The sequence below is a fragment of the Amblyomma mixtum genome, chromosome 3, assembly GCF_055824585.1.
Source record: "Amblyomma mixtum isolate Tamu chromosome 3, ASM5582458v1, whole genome shotgun sequence".
Lineage (NCBI taxonomy): Eukaryota > Metazoa > Arthropoda > Arachnida > Ixodida > Ixodidae > Amblyomma > Amblyomma mixtum.
Window position 1 is genome coordinate 374,351,978 of NC_143014.1, and position 20,536 is coordinate 374,372,513.

Genomic DNA, 20,536 nt, shown 5'->3' on the forward strand with positions numbered 1-20,536 from the left:
ATGCATACGTCCGTCAGAAACATCGGAGGTGCAAGAAAACTTCACCTTCTGAACGGTATATTCCGTAAAGACGTTCGTCCCCTACAGCGATTTTTTGAGGAACCGGCTCGAGTGAGTGGATCGCATTGCGCCTAATCTAATATGATTTGAACTATTGATATTAATGCCTTGTGGCAGCAGGTATGGCGTCTGATTATCTTTCACGACAGAGAAGTGCTGTGGTACCTTCGTTTGCTTAGGTCCCAGATTCAATGAAAAATGGGTTTTTGTTGCAGGTTGCCCAAGTTTGCGATGGCGGGACTTGGAGTGTGCATTTTTGCTTGCTCGCTAACCACTTTTATAATAAACAAGGCCAACGATCTTGGACCCACGGCGCTGCTCCGAGAATACAGAACAGGGTAATTACTGCCATTCAACTTACTGTTCCACGAAATCCAGTGTTTCTGACGCTCTGGTACATTTTAGTTGAGGCACTACTAATGCAGGTTCAGCGCCTGAGTATACACAACCTGTACGCCAGGCCACTAGTGGCACTTAATATAGTCTCCAGAGGAGGCTCTTCCACGCCAACTTTTCCAAGCTTCTCACGATGTCATCCACTGTGATTAAATTCAGTAACACGTAGATCCGCGTTAAATGCATGCAAATTTGGTATTATCAACAAAAATTGCACTCCGCAGTTGTGTGCATCACTTAGAGGTAACAAATGACATATTTAAGTATATTTGGAAGCTGTAGAGAAGCCATACTTGATATCTGACGTCATTGCTTTTTGGTGAGGAGCCCGTGTCAAAAGAGCAGTCAACCATTGCAACAAGCCGCCAGTTCCATCTTGCCTATGGTGACAGATATTAAATGGCCAAAATTTTTGTGGAACTTGAATAAAACACCTTTCTATGGCATAGTATACGGGCACCCTAACAAGTGCATCGCATTGATTTCTATGCGTCTGAGTAGGATCAGTCTACATGTTTGTTTCGTTTTTTTTTGTTCTGGCCACGAGGGACGTGGCGTATACTGTATAATTTCCAATTCGAGCGGCCCAAAGGCACAGCAAAACCTTAAAGCGTGGTTTTGCCCTAAAATAGCCGCGGCTGAAATGCAACTCCGTAGAGGTCTTTTAACCCTCTTCTGTAGTTAAGCTCGCATAAGGTAAAGTGACTTTCTGCGATGTTTAACGCCCATCACTCTTATATGTAAGGCCATCTGACTGACCTTTTTTTCTCCTTTTGTTGGCCCTGTTAAGTTCTCGCCATGCCTACCATGACTCAATCGAAATCAATTTCTATACGAGGGGAGGACCGTTCTGCATTGGCCTTATCACTGGATACCTGCTCGCTATCAAGCCAAGGCTGGGCCTTAACAAGGTGAGTGAAGGGCAGCAACGCACATATAGTGAGTTGTTTACTAGCATGTGTCTCACTTTAGTTGGAGATTTCGGTTAGACACAGGTTGGGCCCCTGAAATTGTTTGCGCATTGCTTGCGCAGTCAGCTTCACAGGACGCAACGGGAGACAACTAGGATGTCGCAATAGTTTCTTTTATTGCACGGAAATCAATACCGCTGAGCTACCAAATTTTTTACGTACGTAGGCACGTACGAAATGCACACACATTCTCATGTCTTCGCACACTGCACTCCACCAACACATCAAACCTTCAGGAGACATACATGGGTCAAGAACCGACAACCATTCAGGCGGCCGCTCCTTCTCAGACCAAAACGCCTCGTGTTAAACTGTACCACACCCTCGCGCTGCGCATTGCAGATCGTCGTCTTCATCAACTGCCACCTGCTCCGCCCGGCGCTACTGCCTGCTTGTTGTCGTCTTCTAAGTAGCACTATTCCGTGTCTTCGCATTGATTTCCCATCTAAAAATTAGATCCATGCCCGAAATTTCACCTTGCCTGATTTGGACCAAAATCGATGTTCAACCATAATTTAGTGTTCCCACATGAGGGAACCTTCAAATTTGGCGGGGGGAATGTTTAGCCCCCCCCACCCCTGAAGTTTAGTAGTGGCCGATTTGTACCAAACTCGATGTCCAGCCACAACTGACCGTGTCCGACACGAAGGCGGCTTCCAAATTTGGCCCGGGCCATTGCCACAACCCTATCACTTGTTCTTTGGGTAAAACCGTGGTTAACACTTTCTAACTTTTTCAAGGGCTAACTGAGCCAAAATTCCGGCATGCGGCCCACATGGGTCCTCTAGGGGGCACTTGAGGGCACTTGAGGGCAGGCTCAACCCAAATGTGGGCTTTACGAAGAAAAAATCGGAGCTAGCCGGCTCCCACCCCTAAAAGGAAGCAGGCATGCTCGCATGGTGCCTACATGTGTCCTTGCGGGGTACTTCGCGGTATATGGAGCGCAGATGTGGGCTTTATGTCGGAAGAACCTGGGCTAGCCCAAATGAGGCTGCCCGCTCAAAAGCGCTCTCGATCCCGCGTGGACCTGGAGGGGGCTGAAAAGCGGCCGTGTTCGCATGCTGCCGACACCGGTTCCTTGTTGACTACTTAGTGGCAGTGCCGCGCAAGCGTGGTCTTTAAGCAGAAAAACGTGGCCTTGCCCAGATGTGGCTGCCGGAAGAAAATTTGAGTAGTTCTACATTGTAGTTCTACAGTGCGGCAGGGCTGGAATGCTGGCGTGCCCGCATGCACGCATGTACTTGAGGGACATACGCAACATACATGTGGGTTCTCTGAGGAATGAAACGCGGCCATCCTAAATGGGGCCGCTCATGCAATGCCCGATTGGGTCCTAAATGAGCCGTATTGGGGCTGAATACTGAACACACCGTCGTGCGTCCATCCTATAGCGTACCCTCTTATTTTAATTATCTATTTTGTAATATACCGCCCCACATGTTTCTCATATCTAGGTTATCCACATAATAATTAAGCTATTAACGATTCCGTGTTTCGCTCACACATTAACGTAAATTGTGCAAAATAACAGACGATACGCGCGGGTAACTCTCCCACCTTACCCATGCGTTCTATACTATCCCCGACTTTCCGCGCTTCATTATGGTTCCAAGTCCACGTGCGGTCTGTGTGCTCCGCCTCCTTCGTGTCATCGTAAAATAAACTTTTGCCAACATTGATTGTTGTGGCAATGTGTGAACTAAACGTTAGGTGGGATGCTCAGAATAATGGACAAACTCAAATTATGCTGGCCCCTGCAGAACGCGCATCGAGTTTCCATTTGACAATGCGGATAGTCCCAAACAAACCAACATCGGCCCGCTGTGGGGAATATATAGCCAAGCTCAGATTGGGGTAGCCCCTGCAGACACGCATCTGTCCCATTCGGCATTGTGGGCCGAGTGAGGGCAGCCTCATGGCTTCCCTCGTGGGTTCGTAATGGGATCCCATTGGGGTGATCTGCGGGCAGCCAACAAGGGGCCCGCCTGTTCACCAGCTGCAGAACCCATATGCTTCCCACATGGGCTATCCACACGTGACCCTAGGGGCTCCCATCTAAAAGCTAACTTCATGCTACATGGAAAGCAACTAACTTGAAGCTCTAATATGAGGTATATATTCGCTTAGCAACCTGTTAAACTTGGCTCAAAGAAGAAATAGATGATGCATGTGTTTTTTCTCCTTCGTATAGCGTGTTCCGCTGCGTGAGGCAATCAAGAGGTGTTGCTCTTTTGGTGAAGCACATTGTCTATGTACCGCAACTTGATGATGACGAGTGTTTTCTTTTTAATTCTCCTGCTGGTGCCATTCTTGTATTGTTGTTTGTGGCTTACCGGTCACCTGGTTTGGTTTGTTCCTGGCTGGGCTGAATAAATTGAGTCATGATAAAGTTATTCTTATTAGCGATTCAATTTCAACCTCCAGTTATAGATTATAACTGTCCTCTTTCTGGTTCTGCCCATGACACGCATTACTTATTTTATGCCACGTTGCGTGACAACCTTCGACAGATGGCCACAAATCCCAGGCGGCTCTAGGGCACTAGTGCCTCTAACCTGACCTGGTATTCTTTAGCCGATGCACTGATACTTATTCCGTCTCGGTGGAAAGTGACCTCTCCGATTAAAATATTATGTATTTTTCATGTAGTGTTCAAGAACCCAACAACTCTCCACCTGCATGGTCTGTTTGCGGTTTTTTCGCGTGTCAGGGATGAAAGTGTAGTTAGTTATCTTGACCTTTGCCTGAGTGATTTTGAAGGAAATGATGTGTCTCTACTATGGCATAAATTTATAGCAATATGCACTTGCTGCTCAGAAAAATGTATTCGCAACAATGTAAAGAAAACCGACGAAATATAAACTTCGATTACGCGTGAAATTAATTAAACCGAGCACTGAAAAGATTAAAACGAACAAGTGTCTGCGGTAACGCTATGCTACTAGATTACAATGTTATACTATAATATTATGTTATTATATTCTAAAAAAATATTCTGCAAATAAAAATGGTTAAAAAAAATGCAGTTAAATTTAGCTTTGGAAAATACGAACGCCTCAATTCTCTTTCAGAATGATTGGAGCTCAGTAACATACCGACGTAGGAATTTGAGAGAAAAGTTAGACTCTTACATTTATTCATAACTGTCTTTCCGTAATTATTAAATTAACGCTTCCAAATTCTGTAAAAACCTTAGTGAGAGGACAGCGCGACATAAACATCAACATTCTTCAGCCCCAATTTTCGCTCGAACAGTTTGATATAGTTCTTTTCCGACATACAGTAACAGAAAGGAATTCTCTGCCCCCTAGCATTTTTAAAATTGATGACACTGTTAAAGACTTACAATGCCATATTTTGCGTGCTTACTTCATTGTGTTATCTTGCAAAAAGGTCTATCTTGTCACGCAATTGAGGTTGCCTTTTATTAACTGAATTTCATTGTCATAATGCTGAATATTTTTTCTGAACTGTGTTGCTTTCTGTGTGTTCACTTCTCGCGTTGTGGCCTTATTATTTTTTGTGTGCTTACATAAGGCCCTCCGGCTTGGGTAAAAACACCGCCCTGCAGTATATAAAATAAATAAATCTTCACCGCTTTTCCTGTAACAATTGCATGTAATATATTGCCTGTTCCAGGGGGTTTTCATGGCATTTTGGTCACCTTTCTATTTTGCAGCTTTGTTTTTGCATGCACTGTATTGTGCTGTATATATTTTATTCGACACATGCGACACGTTTAGGATAGGTGCTGCAGTGCTGTGCCATTAAATTATTAATGAAGCGTGTATTTGTGCAATGCTGCTTAATTTATTTTTCTACTATACCTCGGGGGATTCGCCTAAACATTGGACCTATTTCTTTTCATTCTGTAAGCTGATGTAGCATGCTGTTTTTATCTGGCTGGTGTGCCAATGACAACGGCAATTTCTGCTCAAAATGCGCACGCTTGTATTGTATTTGTAATGGAAAGTGCAGCAAAAAGTGAATGGGGTCAAAGGCCCGGTCAGGCTGTATTACCATTTAGCCTATGTAAAAAATGACGTGAAATGAAGCGATTTGTTGACTAATTCATTGCGACAAGAGTGCAGGCGAAAGCCAGCCGATGAACCAATTAGGTGATGAGTCCCGCCACTAGTGGTCACAAGTGCCTGTCCTTTCAGTGGGCCGCATTAGCTGGGTGGATGTTGTCCCTGGTGACCATAGTGGCCATCACCCACATTCCCTGGTTCTGGAACAAGGAGGGTCGCCACATGAGGCCCGGCGGCGCCGAGTACGCCATCTACGATGCCTTCCACCGGGTCTTGTTCTCGGCGGCCGTTGCCTACATGGCGCTGGCCTGCGCCTGGGGAAGCGGAGGAGTGATCAGGGTATTTCTCACCTGGCCTGGCTGGCTACCCATCAGCAGGCTGTGCTTCGCCATCTACATTCTGCATCCGTTCCTCATCTTCTACTTCAACGGAACGACGCGTGGCGTCATCTTCTACACAGTCAAGTTGGCGGTAAGCTCCATGCATGTCCCTCCGCTGGCAGTACAATTGCCCAGTAAATTTTGGCGGCTGCCCCTCGAATGATGCCACGTGACACTAGCAGGTGCGGGACGTTGGCTTTGGTGAAGCTTGTGATTATTATTATTGCTACATAAAATTTCGCAGCCTTAACCTGAACCCTCACCACTGAGAAAAAGAATGCAACGCCATTTTACACAATTTCCTGAGCACTTACGTTACTTTTCTGGCGCATTATTTAGCACGGCCGAGGTAGTTCTTCGTTAACTTGGACGGTTGTGGAAATATGCAAGTTTTGTGATATCGAATCAAACTTTACTTTATCCTTCAAATCGAATGATGCGTATTGTGTTCGGCTTCCAACCGAATTTCACTATAGGTGAGGGGCGTTTCCGAAGTTAATGCAAACAACCATGAAAAAATCGTCTGCCAGCTACTTCCGGTTCCAAATTCTTCCACGCACTGCCTTCTGTATAGCTATTTCCCTGCATTCGTGCATCTTTTATTCACTAATCTATTTGTGCTGCGAAATTGCGTATTGCATAGCATCACCGTAAGATCAGCGCATGCTGTGTATGAACGCGTCCTGAGCGCAGAAAATGACAATTACAAAAGGTACGAGTGTTTTCGCGTGGTTATAGTATTGCGAGCGTAGACTAGCTGCTCTGTGTATGCACGGCAGTCGCCTATTTATTTTATTTATTTACTTATTTATTTACAATACCCCTAAGGGCCCTCGCGCGAGGGTATTACATAGGGGGGGGGGGGGGGCAATACAAGCATAAAAATATGGCACAGGCATTTGAACAAAATACACGTAATAATGAATTAAAACTAGTAATGCACACAAATAACACAACAAACAATGCAGAATAAGATACTTAGCAAATGCACATAATACAACAAAAATACCAAATCTGTTAGTACATGGTTTGCTTTAACGATTGCTGAAATGATTGTAGGTTAACCTCAGTAGCAATGTGTAATGGCAAGTTATTCCAATCTATTATAGTGCTGCGGCCTATGTGTTCGATTGAACTAGTTTAGCGCGTTTTTTTTTGCTGCACCACGAAGGCAACGAAGGCTGAGCTTGCATAGTTTAGCAAATAATAGATCTAGCTGGCTCAAAGCGTGTAAAAGCTGCCAGTGGGCTAGCAGACTATCCATACATGCAACCGTGCGCACCGCGCGTCTCAACACATCGCACTGCATACGCATAGAAAGCATCGGACCGTTCACATTATTTTGGTTGTACTTCATGCGAAAACATGCTACGAAGCAGAACAGAGTCGACGTCTAGTTGGTCTTGCGATGATGCAATACAATCAGCGGTGTTGCAGTGGAAATAAATTATTGTAAGAAGCGAATTAATACAGCGACTGCCGTGAAGCAAGCGATCAGGGGGAGAAATTTGGAACCGGAAGTAGCTGTAGCAGACGACTTTCCCATGAGCCTCTGCGCTGAATCTGGAAACGCATCTCACCCGTTCGGGGACTTGGGAGAAAGTACGGAACAAAAGAAAAGAACGCTCACCATACCTTGCAAAAAAGCCCATACAGCACTCCTAACTTTTTGTTTTAAAGCACCTGCTGCGCTTGCCTTCTTCACCCTGCGTGGTGCTAACGGTGGCAACAACAATAAGTTATGCGTAAGGTGCGTTGGGTCCCATGCGGACACTGCATAGGATCACATTTCAGATGTGCACACGATTTCCATTCACTAACAAGAGCTTCACCAGGCGTAGTCTATTTTATCCATTGTTTTATGTAGACTGCCATTTATCGCTATGGTTGCAGTGTTTCATGCAATATTTACGGGACACATTTGTTTTTCAGCATCCTTGTTGCGAGCCTGTGCTGCAAAATCTCGTCGCAATCACTTCCATCACGGCATGGGACCCAGCACAATTTTACGTTTATGTGCTGTGAGCCTTGTTATAATATGTATTATATCCCGAAGTAATGGTGTCACTGCGTACCTGGGTTCTATAGTGCTGTGAGTGCGCTGAGAGAATCGGTGTATGCTCTACACAGAGTGTTTCGCGTGACCTGAACCAAGAATTTAATAAAAAAGTGGGAAACCGCATCTAGGTGAAACCAACGGCACATTGCTGTCATGTGGCGCTCCTCAAAGTAATATGGAAATTAATGCGGTCCCCTCCACTATAGCGTCTCTTAAAAGCCACAGTGTGGTTCGGAAGAGGACTCACCGGGAAATTACATGTCGCACATACACGACCCGAAAATATAGCAGCAGTAAAGCTGGGTATGTAAAAAACGAGTTCTTTCAACGAAACGCCAATGCTGTGCCACGTGACACTAGCAAGTGCCGAGCGTTGGCTTTGGTTAAGCTTGTGATTATTATCATTGCTACATACAATTTTCCATCCTTAACCATATGAAGATTGAATATATAATTAAATTATTATACATTAAATGGGCTGCGTGACTGGAAGAGCATTAGATCCGCCATTGGGGCTGTGCATACATACAGAGCAAGCAGACGGAGCAGCATCGTTCCATTCCGTGTCGTTGTTAAGTACGCCGAAGACTGCACAACCTTGCGCTCAGCTCTCCTACCTCCTCAAGTTGCAGCAAACTTTGCACGCAGTGCCGCAGGGAGGTAACAAGTGCTGACAGGCGGCTACAGTCAGTGAAAGGGCCGCTCCCTCCAAGCTGAGTCGGAGCCACAGATCATTAACCGAATCTCTGGGGCAGGTGGCGCCTGTTCCTTGCATCATTTTCCTTGACGCCGACCTACGTTCTTCTTATTTCTTGCAGATGGAAGAGCTCCTTTGGAACATAATGGCGTGCATCATAGTCAGCGTGCCAGTGCACCTCCTTCTCGAAGCGCCGTTCGTTCGGCTCGGTGAACAGTGTTCTCAGAGGGACGAGGTGGACTCCGTTTGCGAGTCGATGGACTCCATGGACATGGCTCTACAGGACAAGGGTGCCGCCTCCAAGTTCAGTTGACGTCCGCACCTGGCAAAGACGTGTGCTCTGAAGCTTTCAGTTGCAGTGAAATACTCAATTGTTACCGTTGCCGTGTGCTTCAGTTCCTTTCTGAAATAAACAAGCACCGAGGGCGGCTCATTGTAGCAGTTCTGATTACTAATAAAAAAAAAGCTGTCTGTTGTTTAGCTGCGAATATCAAGAGTTGAATCAGCGAGCTTTATCTGACAATTACCGTGCTCAGTACATAGTTAATAAGGACGGAAAACTGGGCGAGTTGGTGGGGATTCATACTTTAAACTGCGCGAAGAAAACACGGACACAAAGGTAGAAGGCACGACACGAGCGCAGACTACCAACTAAATTTTTATTTCAGGAACAGGTGCTTATAAAAGCTCTAAAAATAACCCAGGGCATAGACGCATAGAAACAAACGCAACACAATCACAAACTTTGGCGCGTGCACTGTCAATTCATTCATACAAAACAAAACACAAAACAAGGAATAAAACCAACAGGTAGCATCCGGTCAGGCCAACGTTGCTTACTGCCTACTTGTGCTAAGAAAATTGCGTAGGAAAGGTATCTCCTCATCTAGCAGGCCGACGGAAGGCGAAGCGACGCATGCGTCTCCTTTTTTCTTGATGAGATATGCTTCTATATCTCCCTGCATATTTGGTCGCGGTGTCTGAATAAGATTTCTGGTCTTATTCACATGTGGAAAGCATCCATGGCAATTCCTGGAGTGCAAAGCAAGGTTAGACGAGACAGCGCCCTTCAAAGACCTGCGGTGCTCCGCCATCCGCTCATTAATACACCGACCCGTCTGGCCAATCACCTACCACACTTGAGGGGGACTTCATAAACCACCCCCGTGTCACAATCCGTGAACCTGTTTTCTTTCCTATGCGCTATCGTTCATCCACCCTTCCTTCTGTTGGCCTCTGGCTCAAGCTTGTTGCGTACAGCGCTACAGATCCCCGCCAGCTTATTCCTTGCGGTGAAAATGACGGTTGCTCCGTATCTAGCCCCCCCTTTTTTTATCCGGTGCGAAATTCCGTGAACGTATGGAATCCCTACAATTCGTCCTTTCTTGCTCTCTTTTTGAACACCACCCACCCTGCCTGTCTCGGCTAAGATCCTTTCAGTGATCTGGCCGAGAACAAGCTCAGGATAGCCGGCTTCCTTCAACCTCTTTATTTGTCCTTGGAAGCTGGCCTGAACCTTACGCTGACAGGATTTTTCCAGGGAAGCTTTCATACAGGAGGTCGCTATGCCAGCATTAATCCGTTTTGAGTACCCTGAGTTAAGGAGTACCCTAGTTAAGGAGTGGTTTTGTCGTCCTGGGGTGGTACTCCCAACATACTCCTTTTTCAAGGCACTCGATACTCAGCTCTAGGAACTGAAGAGTACTCAGGCTTGGTAGTTCAAAGGTGAACTTCAAGCCCTCGCCCTTTCCCTGAAAATTCTGACGACGTCCGGAACCACCCTGGGAGACCTCGATAGCGGGAAAACCAAAAAATCATCCACATAACGGAATACCTTTCCTGCAAGATCAACAAGATCTTCCGCCAGTTCTTGATCCATTCTACTTAAGAAAATGTCACTCAAAATGGGCGCAACTCTAGAGCCTATGCACACTCCCCCTCTGGACAAAGACTTTCCCACCCCACCCAACTTGTTTTTTTCGCGCAGTTTAAAGTATGAATCAGTACATAGCCTTTCTCGTGTACGTATTCAAGACATCACCCTGGTATCGTGCATGATGTAGACGCCCACGGAAAGGTGCGATGTAACGTCCATAGGATGGTAAGGCCTAGAATTATCTAAAAATGAAGAGGGAACAGAAGAAACCAGTTAGGCGGAAGCCTGGAACTGAGTTAGCGCTAAGAGCGAAAGTAGAGGAATTCAGGATATCGCTGCAGAACAGACATTCGGCTTTAACTGAGGAAGACGACCTTAGTATTCAAGCAATGAATGATAACCTGACAGAAACGCTGAAGTATGAAAGCCTCTTACCCCCCAGACTGAATATAACTACCAGATATATCAAACTTAATCAATAAATGCGAGGTAACTAACGTAAGCAAATTTCATATGGAGAGAATCGAACATGCTCTAAAGAACGGATAGCCCAAAATCGGCGAAAAGCAAATTAAGCATAGGCAAAAATCATTTCTATGCTTTAAGAGACAAAGAGCGCAAAGTCATTAGCTACATTAATAATCTACTTAAATAAGCCGAAGAGCTTTACACAAGTCTTTACAGTAGGCAGTGTAATCGGGACGTAAATGTGAGGGGCAGAAACGTACAGCATTGGGACATCCCGCCAGTAACGGAACAGCAAGAAAGCCCTAGGATCAATGCAAAGGGGAAAAACAGTTGCTGAGTGCCAGGTAACAGCAGATCTGTTGGAGGATGGAGGCGAAATTGCGCTAGAGAATCTAACCACCCTATATACGCAATGTCTTATGGCGCCCAGCGTGCGAGAAGCTTGGAAGAAGGCTAATATCATCTTAATCCCTAAAAAAGGAGACTTCTAGGACTTGAAAAATTACAGACCAGTCAGCTTACTGTCCATTAGCTGTAAGGTACTTACAAAGGTAATAACTAATAGAGTCAGGAAAACCTGACTTGAGTCAACGAAAGGATCAGGCATGCTTTTGTAAATGATGCATGACAACAAACCATACTGACGCTATCAATCAAGCAAAATCAACCCTTGTAAACAGCCTTCATAGATTACCAGAACGTGCTCGACTCAGTCGAAATATCAGCAATTATGAAGGCCTTGCGGTATCACGGTATTGAAGAGCCTGATATAAAAATACCGGACGACATCTTAACGGCTGCTCAACTACTATAGTCTTGTGCAGACTGGTCCGCAATTAAACGCGTGGCGTAGAACGCTTCTGACAGCTCACCCGGTGGATTGTTCGAGCTGAAATTTCGCACAGAAATGGCATTTGGTCGGCAGAATTGTTGTGTCATATTTCTTTGGGGTACTCTCTTGAATAAATATTAGCGACGGTTCAACTACTCTTGAACCTGGTTAGAGGGCGAAAGTTATGGCCTATTGGATAACTATACGCGGGTTGGTGTCTGTAAGGTTCAGTGCGTTCCGGACACTGGATAGGCAGCGCGCCCACCCTGCTACCCAGGCAGGTGGAAGTTAATGGTTGATCGCGAGAGTTTTCTCACCCAGGGAACGCGGCGGCCTATTGCTGCAGTGCCGCGTGTCTGCCACAACGTTGTCAGCGCTAACGTATGTAGCCCACATCTCTCTCTCAACACCCCACGTACCTCAAAGCGCGTACCTGAAAGTGCATTTTACGGCGGGCACTTAACTGCGGAACACGCTGTGGAAAATTAGCAATGAAATTCCAATAGGGAAGGCTGTCAAACAGGAAGACACGATCAATTTACAGGAGGCATTGAGAGGCCTGGAATCGGTACTGTTGAGGAAAAGTGTTAATCAAGAATACCTTAGTAAAAGAATTTCTTATCCCTCATGTAATACTCCATTTCTGGGGCATTTGATGTATTGATAATAAGTAAATAAATAATCTCTGATTCATTGGTGACATTACCTTGGTATGCCACTCAGGAGATGAGGTGCAAAGCAAGATCAATGAATTTGACAGGCACAGAAGAACAATAGGTCTCAAAATTAACATGCAGAAAACCAAAGTAATGTCCAACAGCCTCGGAAGGAAACAGCAGTTCACAATTCGTAGCGAGGTGCTGGAAGTGGTAAGGGAATACGTCCACTTAGAGCAGGTAGTGGCCGCTGATCCGGATCATGAGAAGGAAATAACGAGAAGGCTAAGAATGGAGTGGAGCGCATATAGCAGTTTCTCTCAGATCATGAATGGCAGTTTACCTATATTCCTCAAGAGAAAAGCATACAACAGCTATGTCTTGCCGGTACTCACCTACGGGGCAGAAACGTGGAGGCTAAAGAAAAGCTGAAAAGCGGGCAGAGTGGCTGAGGAAACAAACGCGGGTTAAAGGGACTATGCAACGAATTAAAACTCGCTTGAAAATGGATTCAGTGCTTACAAATTATACTAAGAAGCATTCACACCAAGTATGAGTCTTCGGAGATGAGCCAGCAATTTATTATGAAGTTTTAAAAGCCATGCTTTTCAAAATTTGCGGGCTGATTGGTGTGTTCGTAGTGACTAATTTAGAAACTAAAATCGCGAAAATAGACGTCACTAGTCCCGTGACGTCGGCAGGCCACCACACGCTGTCATTCGCTGGAGCCACGGCAGCCACGACGTCACGGCGGGTACGCGTACGGTAGCCGTAAAAATCGTCTGTTCGTGCCGCCACGTGACCCCCTCGGGTAAACGCGAACCAGGGCATTGCCTTCGCGCATATGGTTTCAATTTACGAGGGGGTACCCAAAAGAAACCGGACTAACTTTTTGAATCGACACAGCTACTGTGGTAGCGCGTTTTTCCGCTAAGAGCGCATAGACCGAACATTTCAGAGTCAGTAAGCCGAGTGCCGTCGCTGAAGGAGGTCAGACTAGTTTAGGCAGAGTTTTACAGTGACGACTGTTTTGTGTGAGTGTCGTTTTTGCAATGGCTGATGTTCGTGAACAGCATGCGCCGGTGAAATTGTGATTTTTTCTCGGAAACAGTGGAACGGAAACTCTTGAAATATTCAGAAAGACGTTCAAGGACGATGCTATGGGGACAACTAAAGTGTTCCTGAATTAAATCATGAACAAAGCAACAATCATGCCAATGGAAAACTTCAAATTCATCTCGCCTCAAGAAAGCTCGTCAGGTGAAACCAAACCTCGAAACAATGCTGGTTTGTTTTTCGAAGTGAGAGGAGTCGTCCATTCAGAATTTGTTCCGCAGGGTCAGACAGTTAACCAGGTTTTCTGCTTGGATGTTTTGAAAAGATTGGGCAACAGCGTTCGGTGGAAGCGGCCTGATTTGTGGCAGACGGGTGACTGGTTTTTTCACCATGGCAATGCCCCTGCTCACACAGCCCTGTCTCTACGACACATTCGGACCAAAAATGGCATGACCTCTGTTCCTCAACCCTCATACTCACCCGACCTTGCCACGTGCTGCTTTCTTTGTTTCGTAAAATGAAAGGACAGGTGAATGGAAAGCGTTTCGCTGATGTTGCTGAGGTGAATAAAAAAACGACGGAGGGACTGTCAAGCATCACAAAAGATGAATTTAAAAAATGTTTTGAAAATGGAATGAAAGATTCGATCAAACGTATTATTGTAAGTGGAGAGTACTTTGAAGGATATTAAAGGTCTGTGCTGAAAATGTGACCAAATAAGTTAAAACAAAAATAAGTCCGGTTTCTTTTGGGTACCCCCTCGTACCTCTGCCGCCTCTTTCTGTAGGGAGTTCGGGAGCCACTCGGAGTGCCTTTGTCACAGTTACAAGCAAAGAAATCCGACGCGCGCCGCAATCCAGGAAGGCAAAGAGAGACCGGAGAAACGCTGCCGACACTGCTGTTGGGGTGCCGGGTACGACAAACGGAAGTCGCAAACCGAACGTCAGCGAATGACGTATTCATGGGCGGGGCCCAGTCCCAGAGCTGTTTTCTTTTTGTTTTCTGGTGCCCCGCGTGTACGAGTTGAGGGGGAATGGAGGAGCGTAATTTTTAATCGTCTATAACTTCGTTCTTATTGATGCTAGCTCAAAAATTCTTGCGCTGGGGTGATGAGTGATGGAATGCCTATCTCCCGTCTGCTTTACGTAATCTCAATTAATTTATTGCATAGTCCCTTTAATGACATCCTAGTCGAAATCAAGAGGAAGAAATGGGCTTGGGCAAGGCAGGTAGTGGCCGCTGATCCGGATCATGAGAGGGAAATAACTAGAAGGTTAAGAATGGGGTGGAGTGCATATGGCAGGTTATCTCAGATCATGAATGGCAGTCTACCAATATCACTCAAGAGAACCGTATACAACAGCTGTGTCTTACCGGTACACACCTACGGGGCAGAAACGTGGAGGCTAACTAAGATGGTTCATCTTGAGTTATGGACAACGCAGCGTGTTATGGAAAGAAAAATGATAGATATAACGTTAAGGGTTTGGAAGCGGGCAGAGTTGGTGAGGAAACAAACGCGCGGTAAGGACATCGTAGTCGAAATCAAGAGGAAGAAATGGGCTTGGGCAGGGCATGTTATACAAAGGGAAGATAACCGCTGGTCCTTAAGGGCAACGGAGTGGATTCCAAGAGAAGGCAAGAGTAGCAGGGGGCGACAGAAAGTTAGATGGGCGGATGTGATTAAGAAGTTTGCACGGATACGGTAGCCGCCACTGCCAAAGGACAGGGTTAGTTGGAGAGACACGGGAGAGGCCTTTGTCCAGCAGTGGGCGTAGTTAGGCTGATTATTATGATGAAATTTAACCGGCGAAGAACATGTCTAGATACCAGGAACTACTGCCGGTAGGAGGGCATGGCTAGGGTAGTTTATTTGCAAATGTAGGCAAGGAAACAATGATGTATTGAAGTGTCTCACTGCGGAGATAAAACACTTTGGAGACGTTGCCAATATTATTCTATTCGGGGACGTGAATGGCCAAATCGAGTACCTAGATGGATACACAGATTGTAACAGGAAATTAATGCTCCATGTCTGCGAGCAGTGCAACCTAAATAGTGTAAATTGGTGGTGGTGGTGGTGTGACATTTTTATTCGAACATCCTTTCTGTTAGGCGTTCAGTACATCCTGGGCCAAGGCGACGAGGGCACGTTGCAGTCTCAGATCCAGGGAGGCGAGCCAGATGGGCCACGGTGGGGGTGGGGGGAAATGATAGCAGGGGAATGGAAGGCTGCGTGGCACTGTGTAAGGCAGTGTTCTATGTCTGCATATGTGTGTGGACAGTTTGGGCACTGAGATGTGGAAGTGTACCGGTATAGGTAAAGTTTGGCTGGTGTATGTAGGAGATTAAACTGTATTCGGCGAAGAATGCGAGCTTCACGGATCGATAAGGATGGGTGCGGTGGTGGTAAATCAGCTAAATCCAATTTTTGCTGCGCGTAGTATTCGTCGACAGTACGTTTGTAAGCCCTCACCGCCTGCTCCGTCGGTGGGCTCGTCCATGGGATCCCCGGCGCCCGGTGTATAGTTTCGCAGGCAAGCTGGTGAGCCAGCTCATTGCCGGGGATGCCCATGTGACCAGGGATCCACCGAAGGGTCACCGGTCGTGGGCTTAATGCTAAGAGGGCGGCATCTAAGGCCGATCGAGTAGGGAAAGGGAGGGCTCTTTCATGGAAGGCACGCAGAGCTTCCTGCGAGTCTGTATATACAACGTATTGGGGGGCGGGGGTTAGGGTGGCAAAGTGTGTGATGGCATCGGCGATCCCGTGTATTTCTAGGGCGAACGTGGAGGGTGGGGATGTGTATGGACCGGTTGTGTGAGTGCTGGTTGTAGAGAGGGAAGGGTGGAGGAAGAAGGCTGCTGTGGAGCCCGCGGTTTCCGTGAGACAGGCGTCTGTGTAGGCCACCGCCGCAGCGTCCAAAGGTGGCTTGTGGCTGTATGCGTATGCCTGGCGGCGGCCTGCGTGTGTGTGTGCGGACATGTTGCGTGAAATGGGTGCGATGCGGAGGTTAGGGGGATAGATCGGAGACTGTGCTGGGTCTGGGAAAGAGATGGGTGTGTAGGGAGTAGTGTAAATTGGGAAACTAAAAATCCCGTCGGGATTCTGGAACCGGGAAACGGCCACTGACTACTGCCTAATGTTGCAAGGAATCTACAGCAATCTCGCAAAAACAGACATAGACAAAGAGTATGAGCGGAGCCTGGAAAGTGTTCATGAAAGTGTTAGTCTGCAGATGGGAGCCCTGGTCAAAAGAGAAATGCCCTAAAGAGACAAAGGGAACTCAAGATTGAACGACGAATAAAAAGCGCCCATAGCGGGAGGCGTTCACCAAGCACTAGTGAAACGCTCCATGGAAAGGTGGGATATAATCAGAACTACTCATAACTACAAATGAAGCAAATAAAAGTGAAAACCGACGGAAAGGAAAGATGAAGCCACGAAGTTGGTTGAATAAGGAAATTAAGGAGGCCTTCAAACAAGGAAGGCTGTGTCTTCCGTCGTCCTTGGGGAGGTGCGCTGTTTTAGTCTTGTTATAGCGACGAGTGGCGTGAAGGGAGAACAGAGAGGCAAATAAGGAAAACATATCTCAAGAGGAAATAGACCAACAATGGTTGATGGTTTAACGGTTTATGGGGTTAACGGTTTAATGTTTAACGTCCCAAACCGACTAAGGCTATGAGGGACGCTGTAGTGAAGGGCTCCAGAAATTTCTACCACTTGGGGTTCTTTAACAGTACACGGGTCTCTAGAATTTCGCCTGCATCGAAATTCGACCGCCAATGGATATCTTATCGACAGAAGAAACCGGAAGTACATCTCCTTGTCAAGGGTGAAATAAAGCAGTGCACTGATCGCTGTATGGCAGAAGTTGACGTTTGAGCTGAAGGGGCGCCCAAGAAAATTCTGGAGCCATATAAGTTGGCCGGGTAAAAAGAATCAAAGAAAACAGGAATGGATTCAAGATGCCTAGGGAAAATATTTAGAGCGACACGAAGCTGTGATCTACATTAGATAAGTCATAGGGGAGTAATTTAGGAGTGACAATAGGGTAATCTCCCCAAATGAGGGAACAACATAGGACAGCTTAATAGACAGCAGCCTAGAACTGACAAATGTTAACTAGAAAAGGCATAAGCAAACATTTCTAAATCCATATCTAATCGAGCTGGTTAATGAACTCGGTCCAATAAACAAGGAAACGTTGTTGAAAGCAATGGAAACAGCTATAAAGAATAAGTAAACTTCGGAGAGCTGACGAGAGAGTAAAATGGATTTGATTTATTTATTTTGCTATTTACACACACTGCTGCTACGGTGTGCCTGTAGCAGAGGATATACAATATACTGCAAAAATATACAAAGAATTAGGGACGAAAGTTACGGACGATTAGGAATGGAAATTAGGGACGAAGGTTTGGGACGAAGATAAAGCACAGGAAAAAATTGGTTTAATTAGAGCAAACGGTTCATACCTGGTATTGCATTTCAAAATTGTTTGTGGAGAAAAATTGTATTTGAAGGTGTTTGTACGTGCATAAATAGCTGTAATGTTAAGATGTCCCCTACTACAAGAAAAACTGATTTTGTTTCCTTAGCTTGCACTGAACGAAGAGATCAACTTGCGCTGCCACGCTTCAGGCGGCGAGTCGAACCCATCACCTGGCACTAACTGTAGCCGAGATAATTTGTCCCTCATAGACTTTGTTGCTGTGGGACGTTAAACCCCTACAAATTATAAACTACAAGAAAAATGAGCGAAGGTGGTATATCCGTCACTGGTGAGGGGGCAAAAAATAAATTGGGGCGAAATAAATTAGTTAAAAATAATAGTCCCTCCCTGCACCACTTCCGTACACAGGGTTAACTCAATTGTAACTCACTTCAATGTAATTAAATAGAAGGTGGAAGAAATAAAATAATAGGGGGAGGAGCTACTAAAGCGACCCACAGCCGAAGGAGCGGGCCCGGGGAGACTCCCTTGAGAAGTAGCTGGTAGGGATGGGATATAGAGATGGGGTTATGGAATTAGGAGGAAATAGGCATAGCGGAATTTTTTCCGTATATCTGATCCCTTTCAGCTCCTTTCCTGGCCTCCGTAGAGGGCGAGCACTATAATTTTAACCTTTACTCCGTACTGACTACCGGATTTTCTCAAGTTTCGGGGTTTACTGGCCTCCCGAGTGGGCTACTATACTTCGTCTCACAAGATGTTTGCAGCACTACGGAGCTCTCTCGTCCAATCAGGGCTGCAGGAACACAAAAAATAGTCCCTCGAATATTTGAGCGGTGTATGACTAATAATAAAAACAAAAAGCATAGCAACTTAAAACATAGTTTGGACAGGTATATTTAAATGGTAGAGAGTGTTGCAATCACTAATGATATTAATAGACAAAGACCGTAAGGACACAGCTATGCGGTGGCCTGCTGCTAGGTAGTGATGCGTCGCCATTTTCCAACATGGAGTACGTCGAGTCGGTTGTGTCTCCTGTGCGCTGTACACCGACAGTGCGCTGTTTTCCCAAGCAGGCGAAGCAGGTGACTTTAAATGTTCCTGAAGCGTTTCGCGTCGAGTGCGGGGGCACTTCGAGTACAAATGCGCCCATCAAGAAGACGGCAAAACTCACGCAAGTGAGCGAGTGAACGCTTTACCAGTGGGCAACGCAGACGTTGAAGGCGGGCCGAGTGTTGTCACCGAAGAAGCGTTCTGGCGGAAGAGGTCGTGAGGTCGCGAGCGGACGAAGAAGCTGGACGGTTTTGACCTGAGGGTGTTGCGAAGGGTTCCACACAGATTTTTCCAGAGATGGGAGGTTCCAACTATCGCGAAGGTGGTGGCGCATTTCGAAAAGGACGACACGCTACTGACTGTGTCCACAACGGCTATGCTGAAGAAACTTGGCTTCCGATACAAGAAGCGCTCTCAGAATGCGATGCTAACCAAAGCGACGCACATTGTGCAGTGTCGCCGCCGGCACCTGCGCCAGATAGCGGAGCTGCAACGCCAGAGTAGGCCTATTTTCTTCACCGACAAAACGTGTGTCAACGCCGGCCACACGCGAAGTCGAGTGTGGACTGACTAGACCATCCAATCTGCCCTCCAAGCGCATCGATCCGGACTGCTGACTGCAGTGCTGCCAACCTCTAGAGCCGCTTCTCCCCCATTTGCAACAAAAAATTACCTAGATTTCAATAGATACGAAAAATAGTGTGCAGTTGTTGTATATTGTAAAATTGTAGATTTATGCGTAGTTCAGTACCAAGTTTTATCATACAGCTACCCTATTACCAGACGTTGGCAACAAATTAGCTGTAAGTTTGAAATGAAGGATGTAAAATGAAGAACTTCTAAATGAAGCTACAAGATAAACCGTAGCGCTCTTTGGAAATTACTCGTACATATTAAAGGCTCTATATCGTATATGTCTTTATTTTTCATTGTACGCAAGATATTAGTAAATATTATGGGGTCGCTCCGTGTCCAGCCGGCCGGGAAGGCGAGCTTCCGTGCCGGCTAAGCGCGCGCGTTCTCGTACGCGGCTCGTGTCCCCAACCCGTAGCAAAAGTCGCAGCCACGGCAGGTTCGGATGAAATAGGCAACGAAAGAGTACGCTAGGAAACAGTTTATTAACCTAAGGCAAGGCAAGCACACTGCAGAAGAATGTTATATCGGATAAAAATAGGTTCAGCAGCTCACCAAGTCCTCGTCGACCGGCGTGTGGTCGTCCAGGAGGCGCGGGCAGGCAAGGGGTACGTCGGGGGAACAACTCGCAGGATCGCAGCGGCAGGAGAGAGCCCTTCTCGCCGCCCGCTGCTCCTCTTTTATTCCCTCCGACATCCCTTTCTTGAGGCGACCGGTCGCGCTCAAGGTAAGACATTGACCCCTCCCCCACAGTGCCACTGCGTAGTCGTCACGTCAAGCCCCAGCTGGGAATGAAGAGAGTGGCCGGGTGCCCCCTCTCCCCACGCCCGGCGGCGCGCGCTCTCGTCGCGTGACTCGGCGCGGGGCCGGTGAAGGATATCTGTATATTCCACAACATGCATCGGCATGTG

The 20,536-nt window shown here is 46.5% G+C and overlaps 1 protein-coding gene across 1 annotated transcript in view; it reads left to right on the plus strand.

The window, feature by feature from the left end:
- LOC149356803 (nose resistant to fluoxetine protein 6-like) overlaps positions 1-9,027 on the plus strand; it is a 128,147-nt gene extending 119,120 nt beyond the window's left edge. Inside the window, exons 12-15 of the mRNA XM_089584334.1 lie at positions 276-398; positions 1,247-1,367; positions 5,591-5,929; positions 8,716-9,027. Of these exons, the coding sequence (XP_089440460.1) occupies positions 276-398; positions 1,247-1,367; positions 5,591-5,929; positions 8,716-8,907 (775 nt within the window). The 3' untranslated portion in view covers positions 8,908-9,027. The remainder of the gene's footprint in view (positions 1-275; positions 399-1,246; positions 1,368-5,590; positions 5,930-8,715) is intronic.
- Positions 9,028-20,536: the final 11,509 nt, after the last annotated feature.